This window comes from Corythoichthys intestinalis, chromosome 2 (genome assembly GCF_030265065.1).
Source record: "Corythoichthys intestinalis isolate RoL2023-P3 chromosome 2, ASM3026506v1, whole genome shotgun sequence".
NCBI classification, from domain to species: Eukaryota; Metazoa; Chordata; class Actinopteri; order Syngnathiformes; family Syngnathidae; genus Corythoichthys; species Corythoichthys intestinalis.
In genome coordinates this window covers 15,803,159-15,824,573 of record NC_080396.1, presented here as the reverse complement: position 1 = coordinate 15,824,573, position 21,415 = coordinate 15,803,159, and the positions used below count along the sequence as shown (strand labels likewise).

The 21,415-nt window shown below is 39.4% G+C and overlaps 1 protein-coding gene across 1 annotated transcript in view; it reads right to left on the bottom strand.

Moving 5' to 3' along the window:
• Positions 1-1,923: 1,923 nt before the first annotated feature.
• Positions 1,924-21,415, bottom strand: part of LOC130912183 (nuclear pore membrane glycoprotein 210-like) — a 57,303-nt gene continuing 37,811 nt past the window's right edge. The window contains exons 23-32 of the mRNA XM_057830070.1: positions 20,424-20,599; positions 17,890-18,110; positions 17,662-17,798; positions 15,995-16,109; positions 11,283-11,429; positions 7,132-7,382; positions 6,838-7,042; positions 6,399-6,509; positions 3,871-3,945; positions 1,924-2,033 (exon numbers count right to left, since the gene is read on the bottom strand). Of these exons, the coding sequence (XP_057686053.1) occupies positions 1,924-2,033; positions 3,871-3,945; positions 6,399-6,509; positions 6,838-7,042; positions 7,132-7,382; positions 11,283-11,429; positions 15,995-16,109; positions 17,662-17,798; positions 17,890-18,110; positions 20,424-20,599 (1,548 nt within the window). The remainder of the gene's footprint in view (positions 2,034-3,870; positions 3,946-6,398; positions 6,510-6,837; positions 7,043-7,131; positions 7,383-11,282; positions 11,430-15,994; positions 16,110-17,661; positions 17,799-17,889; positions 18,111-20,423; positions 20,600-21,415) is intronic.

Genomic DNA, 21,415 nt, shown 5'->3' with positions numbered 1-21,415 from the left:
TGAGTGGGATTAAAAAAACTAAACAAATATAACGATCGCTCCCACACACATCCAAGCGGTCCATTTCAGTCAGGAGCATAAAATACCGCGGAAAATATTAAAAAAACATGCTTTTTACAGCAGGACAGCAGTGACGGGTGGGGTGGTCAGGAATTTTTTTTAATGTCGGACGCTTGGTATGCAAGTGGGGAAAGCGGCACACAGCCAAAAAAGCGCTCCAGAGTGGCCAAAACGATGACTTTTTACAACGCAACATAGGAGTGTACACATTTGTGTCCTGTTTCTTCAATTCCAAGCTTGGCTGCACGTCGGCTGTGAATGAACACCTAAAGCGCCGTCACCCAGTTGTAATTTTGGAAGACAACAGGAGGCAATTACAAGCTAGCAGATCGTAAGTCCATCTAACTAACTAACGGCATGTTTTATTGAAGTTGCTAAGCCTGTCGTGATATGCAAGGAGTCCATTTTTCGCTCGGTAAATAAAAATGAGGGCGGTAATTTTCACGGCTATGTTTTATTGCCGCGCGTGCGTGCATACATTTGTGCGTGCGTGCGTGCTGATGGCATATAAGACTTCAGTTCCTTTCACAGATGTTTATTGGTCATCAACTCGCCATAGAATTAAAGTTCAGACATACAAAATAAGGAAATACGTCTAATTAAACTCTGTAACGTGAGCATTGCTACATTGAGGCTAATGGGGAAAAAAGACAACCTACTTTAGCCTGCTATAAAACATTGGCAGTCTTCTCCAAAACGAAAACTTGCGGTTGAAACGTAACACTTCAAACATGAAAAATCGTTGGTTAACAGCATTTGCAAATGAAAAAAAACAACAACAAAAAATATTGTTTACTGACACCACATGCAATGACACCACATGCGTAGTGTAAAGCATACCGTTAGCGGTTTAGCAAAGGTACTTAAAGTTAACATTTCAAAATAAAAGCATGTCATGTTCGTCATTAAATACCGCTTTCTGGAGTTTTTTAATCCCACGTACTTCAGAATTCAGATTCCACACTAAGAATAGCTTTACAATGACACCATTTATGAAAAATCTGATTGGCAATAAATAATTATTACACTACTATTGTATATAGTAGTATACTATAATATTAATGCTACATATTTTTTTAGGAGTTGTTTTGAATCATGTTGGAAAGGCGAAGTCAGTGTTCTGAATCTGTTTACATTCCATTCTTTTGCACTAGTTAATGCTATTAGCATTTGACCACATTGTTTATATGTGATTTATTGTTGTTAATTACATGTTTATTTGTACTTTAATAAAGAATTTAAGTGTTCCAAAATATTTAATAAAGGACAAAAAAAAAATCATTTGATTAGTTGACTAATCGTAAAAATAGTCGGTTGACTAATCGGGAGAAAATTTGTCGTTTGGGACAGCCGTAGTTGTACAGTGTACCAGTGTTCTGCCAAACTCTGCTACATCGGCGAAACGATGAGTCGAATTTGATACCGAAAGTACTACCGTGCGCTCTCAACTTGTTTTGTTTAGATGCATATAGGCAGAACGTACTAAAAAATGCCTTAAAAAATACTTAAATATAGTTATATTAAATAAGGATGGTTTAAATAAGCTACGTGACTAATGTGGTCAACTGCTTCAAAGCTAACACAAACACAATGGTTAAAAGTATGAGAGGGTAATACATGCAAAAAGTATTTTTGAGCCAATGAAAAGGTACTAAAAAACTAAATAAAAACAAAATTAGTGAGTACTCGCCACTTCTAACCGATGTGCGCATTGTGTAGCACGTTTCGCTGTGTAGCAAGGAATTGCCGAACACTGGAACATATTTCCTCCACACCTTTCTCACCTTTTTAACCCCTGACCCATTTTCATGCCTGTATGTTGCTAGGTTGGCAATTCCACATAAGGGCACTCTACCAACGACTTTATCCCATCCCTTTAACCAACAACTCCAGTGCTTTCTCACTGATAGAGCTTTGTTGGTTGATAGACTCAGATGAGCTCCTTAGAACCTTCACAGGGGCGCTGGAAGTCACTAACAGCAGGGGGTGAGGAGGATCTTTTTGAGTGTTTCTCATCCAAAAACAGCCGTTTCGGTTCAAAATTGTCATGCTCACGCGTTTTCTCCATACAAGGTATGCACAATGGCTGTACACACACATGCTGGATAGTTTACATACTACTACTAGGCTACTACAAAGACAGCGTTCCATTTTGTGTTGGGGTTTTTGTTTTGGAAATAAAAGCACCTGTATATTTTGATGCAAATCATAGACGCATAGTGACACACGAACACATTTGAAAACTAAAAGGTCTATAGGTAACAGGTAATAATAATAAGGTAATAAGCCTCACTTTAACGCCCTCTTTTCACAACACTAAAACAAATTGCACAAGAATATCCAACAGCGCTCTGCACGGCGGCAGCTCATCGGCAAAAACAAACAATAATATGGCTACAATGCAATCATGTCTTACCTATTTGAAGACACCAAAGGTAGATAGAACTATCATCATAATTATCTTCATTTTTGCCCTCCAATTGAATTTTAGAACATTTCGCTGTTTTTGTAAAGAAGAAAATCGCTAATTCGTTTTTGCACCATGTTAACAGTTAACTTTTCCAGTAGTGCTTTATTCAATGTGACCTGGTAGCAAGCAAGGTGTCAGGTGGTGACCATGTTATTAACAAAAAACAAAACTTGATATATATTTAATAGAGCTGTCAAACGATTAAAATTTTTAATCGAGTTAATCACAGCTTTAATTTAGATTAATTAATCCCCATTCAAACCATCTCTAAAATATGCCATATTTTTCTGTAAATTATTGTTGGAATGGACGGATATATACATTCAACATACTGTATATACGTAAGTACTGTATTTGTTTATTACAACAATAAATCCACAAGATGGTATTAACATTCTTTCTGTGAAAGGGATCCACGGATAGAAAGACTTGTAATTCTTAAAGGATAAATGTGAGTTTGTATATTGTGACTAAATATTGCCATCTAGTGTATTTGTTGAGCTTTCAGTAAATGATACTGTAGCGACTTAACTGTTCTGCCCAAATGCATGATGGGAAGTGGGCCAACCATGACTGTGTTGGTGGCTGCAAATGGTATATCTTCTCTGCGTTGGGCACAATGCAGGGTGGTAAGAAAAAGATCAACTACTGTCATTCTTCCCCACGTCACTACCCACAATAGATGTAGTTGTTGTGGAAGAGATGTCAAAGCTTTTGCCATTTATAAGCACAGCCTCAATGAACGCCTGTATCTACTCCTTTAACTTGACGCTGTCTCGTACCTCTGTATATACATAAAACAGCGCCATTGTAGTCTGTTTGCGGCAATGCGTGAGAGGGTCGTTCCGCGCATGCGTTAAATGCGTTAAATATTTTAACCCGATTAATTAAAAACAATTAATTACCGCCCGTTAACGCGATAAATTTGACAGCCCTAATATTTAATCCCCAAAGTTAAATACACTATTGTTTCAACAGGTTTTATCTATTTATTTTTAACAAAACCAAAAATTAATCAACCAAAACACTTTTCTTTCTCTCCAACACCAGGGGGTGCTGTAGCACCACAGCACCCTGCTTCCCGCGCCACTGGGTGTTCATGTTCCTTTTTCACTATTGATGGTACAAGTTGTTTCCAATAAAAACATTATTTTCATCCTCATTGTATTACTTATAGGGAGGGGACTGTACTGTGATGACTTGGCTCAAGATTAGACCACATTTTATGGCCAATTCATGCAGTAATCTAGGATATTCCAAAGGGTTGACTCTTTCTTGCAACAGTAGTTGGTTTTTTTCGCACTTCTTTACAAGAATAATCATTTTTAATAGTATCCTACCAGCATCAGGAGGCTTCCCGAGGCCTAATGTTCCAGGGTAGCTTGGTTGAATGGGAGGGAACACCAAGCTAATGACTGTTAAATGACAAAGCAGTGAAGAGATTAAAATCATGACACCATCATGTGCAGAGACAGGTAAGGACATGATTCTCACAATTGGTTGATTGTTTCGTTTTCTTGGCAGATATGAAAAAAAGGAAAACGTATTTTACCCCCAAGTTCAGATCTCAAGTAGTGTTGAAATGTAACGTATAAACTAACTCAGGGCCTGTAAAGAAATGTGTATACTAGACATGTGCCGATTACCGTTTCAAGGTATACCGTGGTATGAAAATGTCACGGTTTCAAAACCGCAAAAATTTTCCGTCATACCATCCCTACGATATTAGCTATTTTTTTTATGTCCCAATAATGCAGGGAGAAATACATCGCTTGCAACTGCAAGGCTCAACCCTTCACCACAGGTTGTTGCTCAGTGTCAGTGAGTCAGCTGTGCTACAAGGTGGCTGTAGGAGGTGAAACTCCTGAACTTCCCCATTGAAGAAAACAAAATTGCTGGTATGGGAATACTTCGGCTATAGAAATGTTACAGACGGTCGCGGCGTAGAGGAGGAGGGCCAACCGACATGTAAAACATGTTTGCGGAGGGTGGCTGCCGAGGAGGCAATACCTCCAATATGACTTCGCGGCATATTTACCGTATTGGCCCAAATATAAGACGGTGTTTTTTGCATCGAAATAAGACTGAAAAAGTGGGGGTCGTCTTATATTCGCGGTCTAGACATTATACCCATCCACGACGCTAGATGTCGCCAGATATCATTGAAGCGATGTTCTGTCATGACATATCTCAGCTATTCTCAAGTTTAACCAGTTTGCATTATTTTATTGCAATGTTTTTCCTTATTCAGATTGTTTGATTGTTGCTGTTTCAAAACCACAGTTACAGTTTGACTTCACTTTGATGGTTAATGCAGTTATTGCAATTTTGTTGTTTTTTTACAATAGATTGGTTTATTAACATTTCAAAAACCGGAAGCCATTCATTTACGAATGTGATTGCACTTTGGTTTACATATTTAAATGTTCAGATATTAAGATTTGAATGAGGCAAAATAACATGCTTTTTCTCTCAAATATATTGTTATATTCATTTGTTTCTGATGTACTTTAATTTTCTGGATAAAAATTAATTTGGTGTTCAAAAAGTCTTTTTTCAAACTTGAGTCTTTAATCAGGGCTGTCTTATATTCGGGCCAATACAGTAGTTTGTCTAGCAGTGATAAAACACAAATTTATTTTCTCTCTGGCAACTGTCTGTGTTGAGAGAGTGTGTGTGTGTGTGTGTATAATGTAAACATGATACGAGTCATACACACGTGCATTTTATGGAAAATAATTCAATTATGTTTGTTCTGATGATAATAATGTTGAGCTGTGGCTGTGGGTTTAGCCTCACCTAAAGGACTGGATTTATTTTTGTTTTATTTAGAATATTTCAGTTATTTTTTTAATATATCCACTACCGTTCAAAAACTTTTGAACAGTAGTGTACATAATGAAAAATTCCATATGATACATCACCATTCAAAAGATTGGGGTCGTAGTGTATATTTTTTTTATTTTAACTTAACATTATACTATGTTCCAATTAGGGCTGTCAAATGATTAAAATTTTCAATCGAGTTAATTACAGCTTAAAAATTAATTAATCGTAATTAATCGCAATTAATCGCAATTCAAACCATCTATAAAATATGCCATATTTTTCTGTAAATTATTGTTGGAATGGAAAGACACAAGATGGATATATACATTCAACATACGGTACATAAGGACTGTATTTGTTTATTATAACAATAAATCAACAAGATGGCATTAACATTATTAACATTCTGTTAAAGCGATCCATGCATAGAAAGACTTGTTCTTAAAAGAAAAATGTTAGTACAAGTTATAGAAATGTTATATTAAAACCCCTCTTAATGTTTTCGTTTTAATAAAATTTGTAAAATTTTCAATCAAAAAATAAACTAGTAGCCCACCATTGTTGATGTCAATAATTACTTACACAATGCTCATGGGTGCTGAAGCCTATAAAATCAGTCGCACCCAAGCGCCAGCAGAGGGCGGCAAAACTCCATAAAACACAATTAACAAGTGAGCGTTTCACTGTACCGTCATTTAAATGTGTCTGAGCGGGGCATCTGCGTTAATTGCGTCAAATATTTCAACGTGATTAATTTAAAAAATTAATTAACGCCTGTTAACGTGATAATTTTGACAGCCCTAGTTCTAATATGCTAATATGTTTTGAAAAATAAAAATCTTGTTCAATGAAAAAAAAGATTTTTTTTTTAAACCATAATATCTTAAAGTAACACATTTTAGTGCTGTACAATACAGGCTTAAGGTTATCCCATCATAATCTCATACCGGCAAATGCCTATTACATACTGGTGTTTAACAATAACAATGAAGAAAAGGTCACATAAAACTGATATAATAGCAGTTACATGGCACCCTACCAATGTAGATGATGGATGTACATGCTAGCATAGCAAACAACAAGAACTGCATCTTCAGATTGATGATGTCAGCGCGCGAGGTATCCTCCTCTGTGCGAAGTGGTGCAGCAGCTGCCATAGAAGAGAGTAGGGTGAAATCACAGCCCTGGAAATAGTGCTTCAACAAGGCCATGAAATATAAATTCTGCTAGCAACAGTAAATCTACCCATTTGGTAAGATCATTCCTGAATAAATATTGAATCTGATCCGACATGGTACTGCGAAACACGAGCAGCTTGTCACTCAGAAGCACAGTCATATGTCATCGATACAGTGTGTCAAAATTATCGTATATTGGGCGAGTGGGGATCAAAACAAATTGAGGAATTACTCTGCTTGTATCATTTTTAGGAGACAGCCTCATTGTGTCTTGCCATCAACCCAAAGAGGTAAACTGACCTTGCGTGCTTGCATCAGGCTCAGCCAAGTGTATCAAAGTGACTGGGATGATGAGACTTTGACCCAAGGAGGCACTGCTAATGGTAATGGAAGTAGAGTCAGCTGCTCGGAGGTTCAAAGCGTTGATGGTGTACTTCAAGTGAGGTGGGAAGCCGCTGTCTGCCTCAATTCTTCGAATACCAATGTCGGGTGAACTGGAGACCACCTTACCATACAGAAAGATGTTTTTCTATATTCTTTTTCCTTACACGGAGCAAGGTATCATTATAAGTGGAAAATGGTATTCCCTCTGACCTTCATGTCAGCAAGGGCAGAAGCTGGACCGAAGACTGTGAGCACTGTCGATGGGTGCAGATTGGTGAGCATCAGCTCAGTCAGGTCAGAGTAGAGGCCGGGCTCTATGGGCGGTCTGATGTTGACCTGCTCCCCAGAGAAGGCGCTGCCCTCCAAGCTAACCTTCAGCAGTAGTTTGGTCATAGAAATACTCAGAACTCTGGTCAGCTGGTCTGCGATTGGCTGCAAGGTCATGTAACATGTGTATAATCCTGTCATTAGGACAAAAAGGAGACAGAAGGGCGAGAAACAACGTTAGTGTAAACAGTAAAAGCTGTCTGCAAAATATTTAAAGGGATCCACGGATCGAAAAACTTAAAAGATAAATGTTATTATGAGTTAAAATAATTTGATATTGAAAACCCTCTTGATGTTTTTGTTTTAATACAATTTGTAAAATTAGTTTAACTAGTAGGGCGCCATTGCTGTTGACATCGCAGGGCGGTGACATCACGTGGTTACGCTGCCGGGCTTACAGAGTTTGACTCTAGCGACATAAACTTGGCATCTGTTCAACCCTTTTATTTTGTACCCGAGAGCATGACAGCACTGTTGATATTTCACAAAAGCAGCAAAAGAAAAATGAACAGGAAAGACGGGATGAGAGAGGACGATAGTTGGGAAAAAAACGGTGCTCTGCCAAAATGTCCTACACCGGGGAAACGTCCTACAAAACGCAAATTTGACACCTAAAGTAATACGCTCCACTTTCAGCTTGTTCTGTTTAGATGCATACAGACAGAACATACTAAAGATGCTTTCAGAAAATACTTCAACGTAGTAATATCAAATAAGCGTGGATTAAATATGCTACGTGACTAATGTGGTACACAGAACAACAATCTGCTTTAAAGCTACCACAAGAAAACACAATGCTTAAAAGTATGCGAAGGAAACACAAGCAAAAAATATTTTGAGGCAATGAAAAGGTAATAAAGGACTAAATAAAAACACACATACACACACAGTGAATACTCGCCGCTTTTAACCACTGAGCGCATGTGTTGGACGTCTTGCCGCGTAGAAGGAATTACAGTAACCAGGTAGTATTCGTCGAGTGAATGACATCACCCCGAGCATCCATTGGGTGCTTAAAACATGGCGCCCTCCGTAGGTCAAAACATGTACCGTATTTTTCAGTCTATACGTCGCACCTGAGTATAAGTCGCACCAGCCAAAAATTGCGCAATGAAAATGAAAAAAACATAAGTTGCACCTGAGTATAAGTCGCATTTTTGGGGGGAAATTTATTTGATAGAATTCAGTACCAAGAACAGATATGTCATCTTGAAAGGCAATTTAAAATACAATAGAGAACAACAGGATGAATAGGTGTACGGTATGCTAACACTACATGACGCTAGAAGTTAGAGCGGGCCTAAAAAATCCAGCCTGACCCGACCGGCCCGTGGGTATTAAAGCCCGACGCGGCCCGAGCCCGATCAATTACCTTGATTTGCTTGCCCGAGCCCGAAAAAATCTGAAATTTTATGTTTTATTTGTAGGCACGAGCTCGAAAACCCCCCCGAAATTTTTTGTTTTATTTGTGAGGACTCATGAGAAGGAGGAAATGCGGGGATGCGATGCATGGTTGCGCTTTGTGTGATCACCTTTGTGAGGATGCTGGTGCATATATTCATAATGATAACAAATTAAGGCCTGTCTTTTGTAACAAATTCTCCCAGTTCAACAATAAACAAGCAAAAAGGCAATCCAATCTTCATAGCAGGAACATCAGTTTTACCTAACACGAGTGTGCATGTAGTCAAATTCTGTTTTAATGTCTAAATTTGTAGGGGAAACATAATTTCTGTGACAGCTTCCCTATAAGACAGGGGTCTGCAAGTCTGGTCCTTGAGAGCCGTTATCCAGACTTTTCCGTGTCACCCTCCTTTAACACACCTGAATCAAATGATCAGCTCATCCGCAAGCTCTGCAGGAGCCTGATAACGATCCTGATTATTTGAACGATTTGTTATGAGCATTGTAGAAATTCTTTTAGCATTTTATAGCACTTAAGCTAACGGACTTTTGCTGTGCAAGTTAGCCAATTGTTCACTTTTTGTACTTAGATCTTCGGACTTTTGCTGTGCAAGTTAGCCAATTGTTCACTTTTTGTACTTAGATCTTCCTTTATTTATTCTCGGGTATTTTGATTTATTTTAAATGAAAGTGCAATTTTGCATAGTTTGAAGAAACACTCGGTAATTTTATTTTGTATTCGCGTTTAATGCTCTTCTGAAAGTGCAATCTTAGCAAGACTTCGTTTTACACCGCCTAAAATTTATTCTGCAACGCATTAAAGTGCCTGTGACACGAAAAAGCATGTTTATTTCATAATACACGCGGTATTTTATGCCCCTGAATGATATGGGCCGCTTGGATGTGTGTGGAAGCGATCGCTATTTTTATTTAGTTTTTTGAATCCCGCGTCATGAAAATGAGTGACTTCCGGCTTCGGTCTTGCATTGAGGAGGAGGGCGCTGTGACGTGTACGGTAGAAGACGTCCTCTTCACGCTACAGTGTACTGTTGTGTATGAGGAAGAAGGATTCAGCTGATTTTGCGGATTAATACGTTTATTTTTCGCATCACGCCAGCCAAACGGCTGCAGAAAAATCATTCTGAATGAGGGAGAGGCGTATGCGCCTTTTTGGAGTTTCAAAAGGTTCCCATTCACCGTGGATATTTACTGTGGGACCATTGGACTTACGAGGAAGTGAGTAAACATGTTGTTTTGTATTATGTCAAATACGAATACAGCGATTACAAAGTAAACACTACAAACTTTCTTTAAATGAAGGACTACTTACGTTTGATCATTGATAGGCATGTAAAAAGCTCTCCTAATGCTCATTAGCAGCAGCACGTTAGCTGCACAACAACTCCAGCCACCCTCCTCCGGGGAACGAACTGTAAATTGTTCTCCACCGGGCGGTTTGCCGATCCACAATGACAATCGACAACCGGGTCGTCATGTCAAATAATCCAGGATAGTTATGTGTGATTTTCCGCTTCGAAGACTTTGAAACATCACTCGGTTCGGGTTAGCATGTCGGCTAGCTGTCACGCCTTCTGGTTTGTTTACATTCTCCAAAGCCGGGGAAGGGAAATGACATATGTCCGATTTAGGTGTCATAAAATATCGCTCTGGAGGTGCGACAGTAAAGGTGAAGTCGACAGCTTTGACCATTGTTGAGTAATTTTGCCATGTCGTCCTGAATAAATGCATTTTTATGATTTCATATTCCATTCAGCACAAGACTGTTATTTGTCATGACCATGCCATTTATTTAGCAATTGGGGAAAATACTTGGATAAAAAGAATATCCTGTAAAAATATTGAAGTAAAGAGACAGAAACAATGACATTTTGCCGCTCTCTTCGTCGCGTTTTCCTCATTGTGAATAGTTCCCCCTCGACGGGCTGACTGGTCCTTCTCAAGGAATTTATATAGCTATTGGGGAAAATACTTGGATAAAAAGAACATCCTGTAAAAATATTGGAGTAGAGAGACTGAAACAATGACATTTTGCGGCTCTCTTCGTCTCGTTTTCCTCGTTCTGAATAATTCCCCCTCAATGGGCTGAATAGTAAAACCGATGAGCCCAGTCTACCGCTGACGTCATCCACCTGTTGGGGACGCTAAAGCCCTATAATGGTAGGCGTGGCTAACTGGCAGATTAAAAGACTAATTTCTCATCATCTGTGCTTTGCTAAATTGTTGTATATAGTCGAATCGTCTCAAAATATGATTCTAATTCACATAATAATGCCATTTAAGACTTTTTTTCTCGTGTCATATGCTCTTTAAATGTTCCTATTCTGATTACTCGATTATTCGAACCAACTAGTTGATCGATTAATCAGCTACTACAATAATCGATAGCTGCAGCCCTAATTTGATTCGGGTGTGTTAAAGGAGGGAAATATGGAAAACAAGCTGGATAGCGGCTTTCGAGGACCGGAGTTGCAGACCCCTGGACTAAGGAGTAGTGAAGCCTCAGATCTTTATATTTCTTTAAAAACAAACCAAAAGGTTATGATACATAGCCTAGTCAAATTCCATCAACCTTGTGGGAATGAAAAGAATGAAAATCCATCAAGACATACCAATGTTGGGATCAAAGCTGGTGTGTGTTTTGAAGACGCTGCTAGCAGACAAATTGACAGCATCGCTGGTAAAACTGAGTTGGCAGGTGACAGAGTTCTCTGGTTGCAGTTGCGCTATGGCTTTTGTCTGGAACGAGGAGCAGGTACCTATAGGGTAATGTACAAGTACAATGTAAATTACATGAAGAATGGAAAGGTGGAAGGGTCCTAGCAGGCATGAAAATGGCTCAGGGGTCAAAAAGGTGAGAAGGGTGTGTGGGAAATATGTTCCGGTACACTGTACAACTTGGGCTGTCCCAAACGACTAATTTTCTCCCGATTAGTCAGCCGGCTATTTTTATGATTAGTCGACTTTTTCTTTTTTTTTTAACTACCGTAATTTCTGGACTATTGGGCGCCCCTGATTACAAGGCTCACCCAGTACATTTTTAAAGGAAAAACCTTTTTGTGCATAAATAAGCCTCTCCTGCCTATAAGCCACGTGTGCCCACTTAGTAACAAGAGACATTGACAAAGAAATATACAGTTTTCAAAATTTTAATAACACACCTTAACTTTTCGTTCCAAACAGCGCCGGCAAACACGGCAGTTATATAGCAGCGGCACGGGAGTTGCATAGCATCAGCATGGCGGTGCAGCACTAATTGTGCTGGTTTATAAAAACATAAAAGTATTTGTTAGCAATCTTCATCTTCCTCCTGTGCATTCAAACCATGGAAGTCTTCACCCTCAGTGTCGGATATGAAGACGCTCAGATGCACTTCGCCACGCACCTACTCCTCGCGTCCCTCCTTCGCTGTCGCCTTCAATGTCTCCCATAATGAGGCAAATTCACTTCTAGCCCGTGCTGTCCTCGTCATGCAGCAGAATGGCCCCTTCGAAACCCGTTGGTCATGGCGGACTCTTTCACAGCGCTTCACGCTGCCAGGCTCCCCCGGCAAACCTGTGCAAAAGCTGCTCTTTGCATGCGGCGAGTCTTGGCAAACGATCTCTCGCCGCTCGTCATCAAAGCTTCCCATACAACTCGGATGGCCAATTTAATTTCTTCGAGCATTTTCCATGATGCAGGTATGCCAATTCTACTCATGCACAAAGGCGGATGCACAACGCACAAAGTTAAACTACCGGTAATAGTGCAAACTAGCGTCTTCCTCCACACATATATTCCACATGTCTCACTCCCACATTCCATGCTCGAGCGCCCCTGGCGGGCGTCAGAAAAATACACAAATTGGCCGCATCATATCACACGCCGCAGGACCCAAAATGAGGGGAAAAAGTAGCAGCTTGTAGTCCGGAAATTACGGTAATTTAGCAATTAAATTTTTGATGACGCTTATTAATTCACAAAAACCTTTTGGAACTCTTACATTTTTTATTAAAGTACAAATAAACACGTAAATAACAACAATAAATCACAAATAAACTGAGGTCAAATGCTGATAGCATTAACTAGTGCAAAAAAATGCCATTTAAACAGATTCAAAACACTGACTTCGCCTTCACTATCGTAATTTTCGGACCATAAGCCGCTACTTTTTTCTCTCATTTTGAATCCTGCAGCTTATAGTCCAGTGCGTCTTATCTTTTGATTTATTTGGGTTAATTGGTAACACTTTATTTGACAGTAGCGTCATTAGACTGCCATAAGACTGTCATAATTGTTACATGACATTATCATGGGCATTAATGAATGCTTATGACAGATATGATTAAGTGTCATCCGGCAAATTATGTCACTAACTCCATTTATGTCCAGCTCGGATCTTTTACATCCATTCAAAATGGAGATAATTTGCCAGATGACACAAAATGACATCTGTTATAAGCATTCATTAATGCTCATGGCAGTGCCGTGTCATAATTATAATGGTCTTATGTCAGTCTTATGGCGCCATTGTCAAATAAAGTGTTACTAAATACCTTAACTAACAACTAATGAAACGATTGGAACAGTAACTGAAGAAATGATTGGTGCAGAACATGAATTTTGATTGTTATTTACATCTGTAGCGCTGCAATGAATGCTAGGAGGCATGTTGGATGACAACTGTGTTGACAGCAGGCGGCAGTAGAGGTTGACTGTCTCCCCCAAGAGAACAGTGATGGCCAAATGAAGCTTCTTGAAGCAATGAAGCTTTGCAGCCAGTTCAAAGCTTCATGGTGGTTCATTTGGTCTTATGACAGTCTTATGATACTGCTGTCAAACAAAGTGTTACCGGTTGATATCTTTTGGTGTAAATATCCCATAATACAGTAAGGACAGCTGCGGTTTATCAGTGCGGTTTATCTATGAACAAATGCCATTTTTGTGTCAAATTTGGTGGGTGGCGGCTTATAGTCAGGTGCGCCTTATAGGGCGAAAATTACGGTATATATAATAGTATTATAAAATTGTAAAATTACGGTATATATAATAGTATTATAATCATTGCCAATCAGATTTTTTTATAAAGGGTTTCATTTTAAAGCTATTCTAAGTGTAGAATCTGAATTCTGAAGTATGGGGGATTAACTCCAGAAATCGTTATTCATATGACGAACATGACGTGCTTTTATTTAGAAATGTTTACTGGAAGTACGTTAGCTAAACCGCTAACAGATAGCTATACACCCTGCAAAAAAAGGTCTTTTTGTCATTTCATGTGGTTACAGTAATCATTTTTTTGCAAATGCTGTTTACCAGCAATTTTTCATGTTTGAAGTGTCACCTTTTGGAGAAGACTGCCAATGTTTTATAGCAGGCTAAAGTAGGTTGTCTTTTTTCCCCATTAGCCTCAATATAGCAATGCTAATGTTTACAGTGTTTAATATACATGTGTTTCCATATTTTGTATGTTTGAACTTTAATTCTGCGGCGTGTTGTTGACCAATAAACTTCTGTGAATGGAACCTGGGTCTCATATGCCATCAAAAGGTAGGTGTACACGCACGCAGAAATGTATGCACGCACACACGCGATGATAAAACGCAGCCGTGAATATTACCGCCTTCATTTTTATTTACCGTGGAATAAATGGAGTCGTTACATTTCGCGACAGGTTTAGCAACCTCAATAAAAAATATCGTTAGTTAGAGTGACTTACAAACTGGGTGACGGCACTTTCGGTGTTCATTTACGGCCGACGTGCAGCCAAGCTTGGCATTGAAGAGAGAGGACAACAGTGAACCCTCCTTTGTTTCGTTGAAATAAATATGTTTTGGGCACTCTGGTGCACTTTTTTGGCTTTGTGCCGCTTTCCCAGCTTGTATACCAAGCATCCGACATTTAAAAAAATCCCTCGCCCCCCACCCCCCCACCCCACCCCTTTACCCCCCGCCTTAAAAATTTTCTCCTCGGATCTAAACAATTCACGTAGGTCACCCTTTTTTACTTCAAAACGGCACATTTCGCCGAAAGGTGAGAGATTTTCATGCCTGTCCTAGTCATCAGGCCAATCAAACGTGTTTGAGGGGAAAAATGGACCAGCACATTCAGCAAGTGAAAAGGTATCTAAGTCTGAACATAATGAAAATAATTCAATTAATAATGGTAAGGTCAACTCTATCCTTACAACATATAGGAAGACAATCTAAATTACCTATATAAATGAACTCATGAAATAAGGTTGCTTAAAAGTTGGTGGGGACAATTTGAGCATCCTGAAAAGTTGGTAGTGTTATGTCCCTACCGTCCCTATAGACCCTACCCACCGACGTCACAAAACCACGTGCTCGCTGTATGGTTCCGCCCACTTGTCCGTCATTTTGTCTCTGTATTAGCATTGGTTTCAATTGATCGAGGAATTTAAAATGCATTTCATGGAAGACCCGGTGCTTTCTGATGCCGTAAACTCACTGGATGTGTTGCATAAAAGGCGTTATGTGGAAAAGCTTCGTTCTATACAGTCGCCAGATCCATATTTGATCCCCAAATCGATGTTTTTCGACCCACTGTCTTCGCCCTGTCTGCCTGACATCTGCTACGCTGATATTTACAATTATCTTGTCCACACAAAATCAGCCTATTCCCACGAAAATTTGAAAAACTTCAAGAGCTTGGAGGCTTATAAATACTTCGTTGCTGGTTGGGTGAAACAGGTCCTCGTCCACGAAAATTCAGCAGGAATCTATCTTGTGCTTGGAAAGGTGAGTTACGAAATTTTCAATTCAAAATCTTTTGTTATTGCTAACATCCACTGTCAAGTCTAATGTATTTCATGTCGTTTGTCAATGGAGTTAAGGCTTTTAATGTTTATATGGTTTAGCGATAGCACTCTCACTACATACATATGTGTATGTTGTCGGCGATTAGCCTAGCAATGATCTTAATTGTGGTTATTTGTCAGCCCAAAACCCTCTAAGTATATCTTAAATGTATCTTACCGGATATAAAATGACTACTACATAGTCTGTGGTGATTTTTTGGTGCCCAGTTTTCACGTCGAATTGCAGCCGTCCATTTCGCTCTCCTCTTTGGATCCCTCGGAATACGGTAAAACTTCAAGTCTCTCCTTCCATCTTCTCTGTTAGTGCAACCAACAGCCACACACGCCTTCACCATTTTGATTATTAATGTTAAGGAGCAGAAAAACACGCCGTAAATAGGAGGAATGTACGTAGCCGTAACAGGTTAACACTAGGTTTTGACGGACAATTGGGCGGTACCATTCAGGAGAGCGGAGTTGTGACGTCACGTGGGTAGGGTCTATACAAACCTACACCCTTCGTACCAATGAGATTGATTCCTTGTTTTCTGGTTTTGAGTCGGACTTCGGTCTGATTTCCAAATCTCACTGGTAAGGTCTGTGCAATTTCACTTGTCTTTGTAGCTGATTCCACTTTAACCTAATATTCATGAGGGAAAATAAATGAATTAGCATGCTTCAGAAAATAAAATCATCAATCAATCAATCAAGTACAGCCTTCATTTATTAGGCAAACCAGAAGTCATGAGACAATTGGCTGTTGAGCTCGTCCATGGCCATGTGTGTTATTCCTTCATCATCCTATTTACCAGAAACAGATCAGATGTTTAATTTTATTTCAAGTGTGGTATTTGTTTGTGTTAACTGTTAATGTCAACACTTGAAATGAGATCAAAATAGCTTGGAACTAATTTGGTGGCAACAATGGGCCAATGCCAGATTTTGATGGGGAACAGCTAGCAGCAACACATTTGGGAGAAGAAAATAAGAACCATGAACTTGCTTCAAAATTTTAATTATGAACGGTAAACTAAACTGATTCAGGGACTTGTCATGCTTTTGACAGAATCTATTTCTTGCAGATGATTATAGACACATTGTACTACTATTATATTGCTTTCTCATTGTGGTAAGCAGTGTTGTTAATAACGGCGTTACAATATAACGGCGTTACTAACGGCGTTATTTTTTTCAGTAGTAGGTAATCTAATTAATTACTTTTCTCATCTTGGCAACGCCGTTACCGTTACTGAGGACGGAAAGGCATGCGTTACTATGCGTTACTATGTTGGTCGAAAAGTCTGAGGGAGACGGACTCACCGAGACGACAGAGCAGAGCAAGAGTAGGGAGGAGGCAAGAAAGTTGTGACACCGAGCAAACGTGATGCTAGGTAGCTCCAATAATACATGTTGTAGCCGATAGCCTACAAACTACGCCCGCATGTTATGGTAGATATGGTAGAAATGGTAGATATCACATGTACTGTACATAGATATAACTAGAGGCAAAATGACAGACATGGCACTAAATGAGTTAGTAGACAGCCGCCATCTTAAAGCAGTAGACTTTTTAGGACGGCTCTGTTGTAGAGAACCTTCCTAAGTAACTTTTTATCTAAAATACTTCTAAATCGGCAAAATCTTGACTTGAATCTATCTTTAAATGATGAAACAGTTTTAAAACTTTCATATGTCAAAAGTAGAGAGAAGGGAACTAATGCAATAATGGGAGCAATTTTAACAACTTTTAACAGTTGATTCAGGGTAAAGGGTAAATTAGGGTAAAGAGGGGGGAAAAAAAGTAATTATCACCAATTACTTTGCCAATTAACTAATTACTCTTACATTCAGGTAATTGAGTTACTAACGCAATTACTTTTTGGGAGAAGTAATTTGTAACTATAATTAATTACTTTTTTTCAGTAAGATTAACAACACTGGTGGTAAGTTGCTCTGAGTTGATTCAACTGGAATGTAATAGATGTCATTTCTAGTGAAGGAAATGGCGATTAAAGGGGCAATGCAACCACGACTTTAATAAGGATGATAAGAGCAAAATCAGTAGTTTGCGACTGATCAGCAAAACTATGAATGTCAGGGGGAAAATAAAACATAAAGTTAGTTTAGGATTAAGTATATCAATGAATTTATACAAGCTAAATTAGTAGCTAAATTCAGACATTGCACTCTACCTCTCTGTATGTTTTTAAAACACCAGGTATCTCATAATAAACAGTGGCAGTCCCATTGCTTCTAGCGACAGCTGCACCAATTTTGGAGTCTACCTGGAGCACGGAATTGGCTGAGGAGCTCCAAGTACCATGGCCTCCTACAGACAAGATTAGATGGAAAAACATGGCCTAGATGTTAGGTTGAAATATTTGAACAGCTTATACAATTCTATACTCTAAGTCTCTCACCATCTTGAGTGGCCAGCTGAGCAGTAAAGCAAATGACGTCACCCACAACCAGCGTCTGGGACTCTTCTGGCAGGATGGCATGCTCAACAGGAAGCGGAATGTAGTCCGCCATAACAGTGTTTTCAGTGTCATACACAGAGAGCAGTGTGAGGCCTGCGTTGACCGTCCTTACTGTCAAGACATGGTTATCAGGGCCAGATTCCACCTGCACCAGATCATTCCTGACAGGCAAAAGCAAAACAATAAACAAATTAATCTCAACAAAAACGATCTTTAAGATTGCCTTTTCCAGTCTTTTTTATTTTAACATAATTGATATATATAGTAGGGCAAATAAGTATTTAGTCAACCTCTAATTGTGCAAGTTCTCCTACTTGAAAATATTAGAGAGGCCTGCAATTGTCAACATGGGTAAACCTCAACCATGAGACACAGAATGTGGGGAAAAAAACAGAAAATCACAGTTTGAATTTTAAAGAATTTATTTGCAAATCATGGTGGAAAATAAGTATTTGGTCAATACCAAAAGTTCATCTCAATACTTTGTTATGTACCCTTTGTTGGCAATAACGGAGGCCAAACGTTTTCTGTAACTCATCACAAGCTTTTCACACACTGTTGCTGGTATTTTGGCCCATTCCTCCATGCAGATCTCCTCTAGAGTAGTGATGTTTTGGGGCTGTCGTTGGGCAACACTGACTTTAAACTCCCTCCACAGATTTTCTATGGGGTTGAGATCTGGAGACTGGCTAGGCCCCTCCAGGACCTTGAAATGCTTCTTACGAAGCCACTCCTTTGTTGCCCTGGCTGTGTGTTTGGGATCATTGTCATGCTGAAAGAGCCATCCACTTCTCATCTTCAATGCTTTTGCTGATGGAAGGAGATTTTCACTCAAAATCTCTCGATACATGGCCCCTTTCATTTTTTCCTTTACACAGATCAGTCGTCCTGGTCCCTTTGCAGAAAAACAGCCCCAAAGCATGATGTTTCCACCCCCATGCTTCACAGTCGGTATGGTGTTCTTCGGATGCAATTCAGTATTCTTTCTCCTCCAAACACGAGAACCTGTGTTTCTACCAAAAAGTTCTATTTTGATTTCATCTGACCATAACACATTCTCCCAGTCCTCTTCTGGATCATCCTAATGCTCTCTAGCGAACCGCAGACGGGCCTGGACGTGTACTTTCTTCAGCAGGGGGACACGTCTGGCAGTGCAGGATTTGAGTCCCTGACGGCGCATTGTGTTACTGATAGTAGCCTTTGTTACTGTGGTCCCAGCTCTCTGTAGGTCATTCACTAGGTCCCCCCGTGTGGTTCTGGGATTTTTCTCACTGTTCTTGTTATCATTTTGATGCCACGGGGTGAGATCTTACATGGAGCCCCAGATTGAGAGTGAGATCTTACATGGAGCCCCAGATTGAGGGAGATTATCAGTGGTCTTGTATGTCTTCCATTTTCTAATAATTGCTCCCACAGTTGATTTCTTTACACCAAGCATTTTACCAATTGCAGATTCAGTCTTCCCAGCCTGGTGCAGGTCTACAATTTTGTCTCTGGTGTCCTTCGACAGCTGACAGGTGTCTTTTATACCGATAATGATTAAAAACAGGTGCCATTAATACAGGTAACGAGTGGAGCCTCGTTAGACTTCGTTAGAAGAAGTTTGACCTCTTTGACAGCCAGAAATCTTGCTTGTTTGTAGGTGACCAAATATTTATTTTCCACTCTAATTTGGAAATAAATTCTGTAAAAATCAAACAATGTGATTTTCGTTTTTTTTTTTTTTTTTTCCACAATCTGTCCCTCTTGGTTGAGGTTTACCCATGTTGACAATTACAGGCCTCTCTAATCTTTTCAAGTAGGAGAACTTGCACAATTGTTGGTTGACTAAATACTTATTCGCCCCACTGTACTTTTAATTTAAAACATTTTTTTAAAATTCATAAATACTTTGCCATTGACTTCACTATCACTACTACTATCCCACTGCCCTCATCAAAACCGGTCTTCCCTCAATTGCCCCCCCCCATCACTACTATCATTCACTCCTCATTCATATCCAGTTCGGTTCCTCCATTCCTCAAAACTGCTTCCATCACACCCATTCTGAAGAAACCCAACCTGGATCCCATCAATTTCAATAACCTCAGCCCAATCTCCAACCGACCTTTCATTTCCAAAATTCTTGAAAAAAACGTTGCATCCCAACTCCATAACCACCTAATTACCAATGACATTTACGAGGACTTTCAATCCGGTTTCCGCCCACTACATAGCACTGAAACAGCCTTTCTTAAAATTACAAACGACCTCCTCATCGCATCCGACTTAATCACTTAATTTTTATCAGTAAACAGGCGTTTTTTTTTTTTTTTTATTAAGACCTCGTGTCCTGTTCTGTTTGTTCTTAACAAACTTGCGTGTAGGTAAAATAAAATTGTGTTACCACATTGTTTGTATTGTATTGAGCATAATTTTATCATGCCATTTATGGGCCACTAAACATCAGATCTGAATGTGGAGTGGAGACTGACCTGTTAGTGGAGAAGATGAGATGGCTATTCGAGCAGTGCAAGGCCTCTCCAGTGCTGGCATGAAAGTGAATAGTGAAAGTGAGCACTATGCCTAAGGGAAGGGCTTTCAGGGTCTCCCTGGAGAATGTATGCAACACTGTACTGGTAGTGAAGCGCACATAAGACACAGGCAATACCTGACAGATAAAAATGGTAGATGAGAGGAGAATTATTGCAGTCTGGGACAATGTCACCTGAAGGCTTTGTACAACTGTTTATCATACATGCAGCCATTTGAGGATGTAGCAACCAGGGGTGAAAGTGGCGCCGGAACGCTGCATTGATCCCAAAAATGTGACGGCAACTGTCAAAACCCCATGCTATAAACAACCTGCCTGGCTGCCACACAGGTATTTCAAGAGGAAAACAATATACTAATGTCAGATTTACATGCACAAGTGTTAACAACAAGCATAATAAAGTGCTTGTATAGCGTCATCCATTTTCACCGATATTTATTATTTATTTATTCCACGGACAGCAGAAAGCTCCACAGCTGCAGCAGGTATCCGAGTCTGACGAGTCATGTCGATGTGCGCATGCGCTCATCTAACCACCCTCCCTGGTGTGAACTCTAGTTATCCGTTCAATTGGCTGACATACTGACATGTGATCAGCATGGATAGTTAGCTCTGATTGGTTCAAATGCACATGTTTTCTGCGCCCCCAAAAAATGCTTGTTGAATTAATGAGATTAAAAAAAGGGCAATGCAATGGAAAATTGATCAGATTTTTAAGAGAAAGGAAAGAGTTGAAGAGACTTATTTTAGAAGAGACTTATTTTATTTTCTCTAACGGGGAGGTTCAGAACATGTTTACCCTAAAATGCCTAGCCCCGCAAATAAATAACAGAAAATTCAGATTTTTTTCAATTTGAAAGCTTTATGTGCGCATTAAACGTAATTTTTTAAAAATTTAACATTTTTTATTTTAATTAATTTGTATATATATTT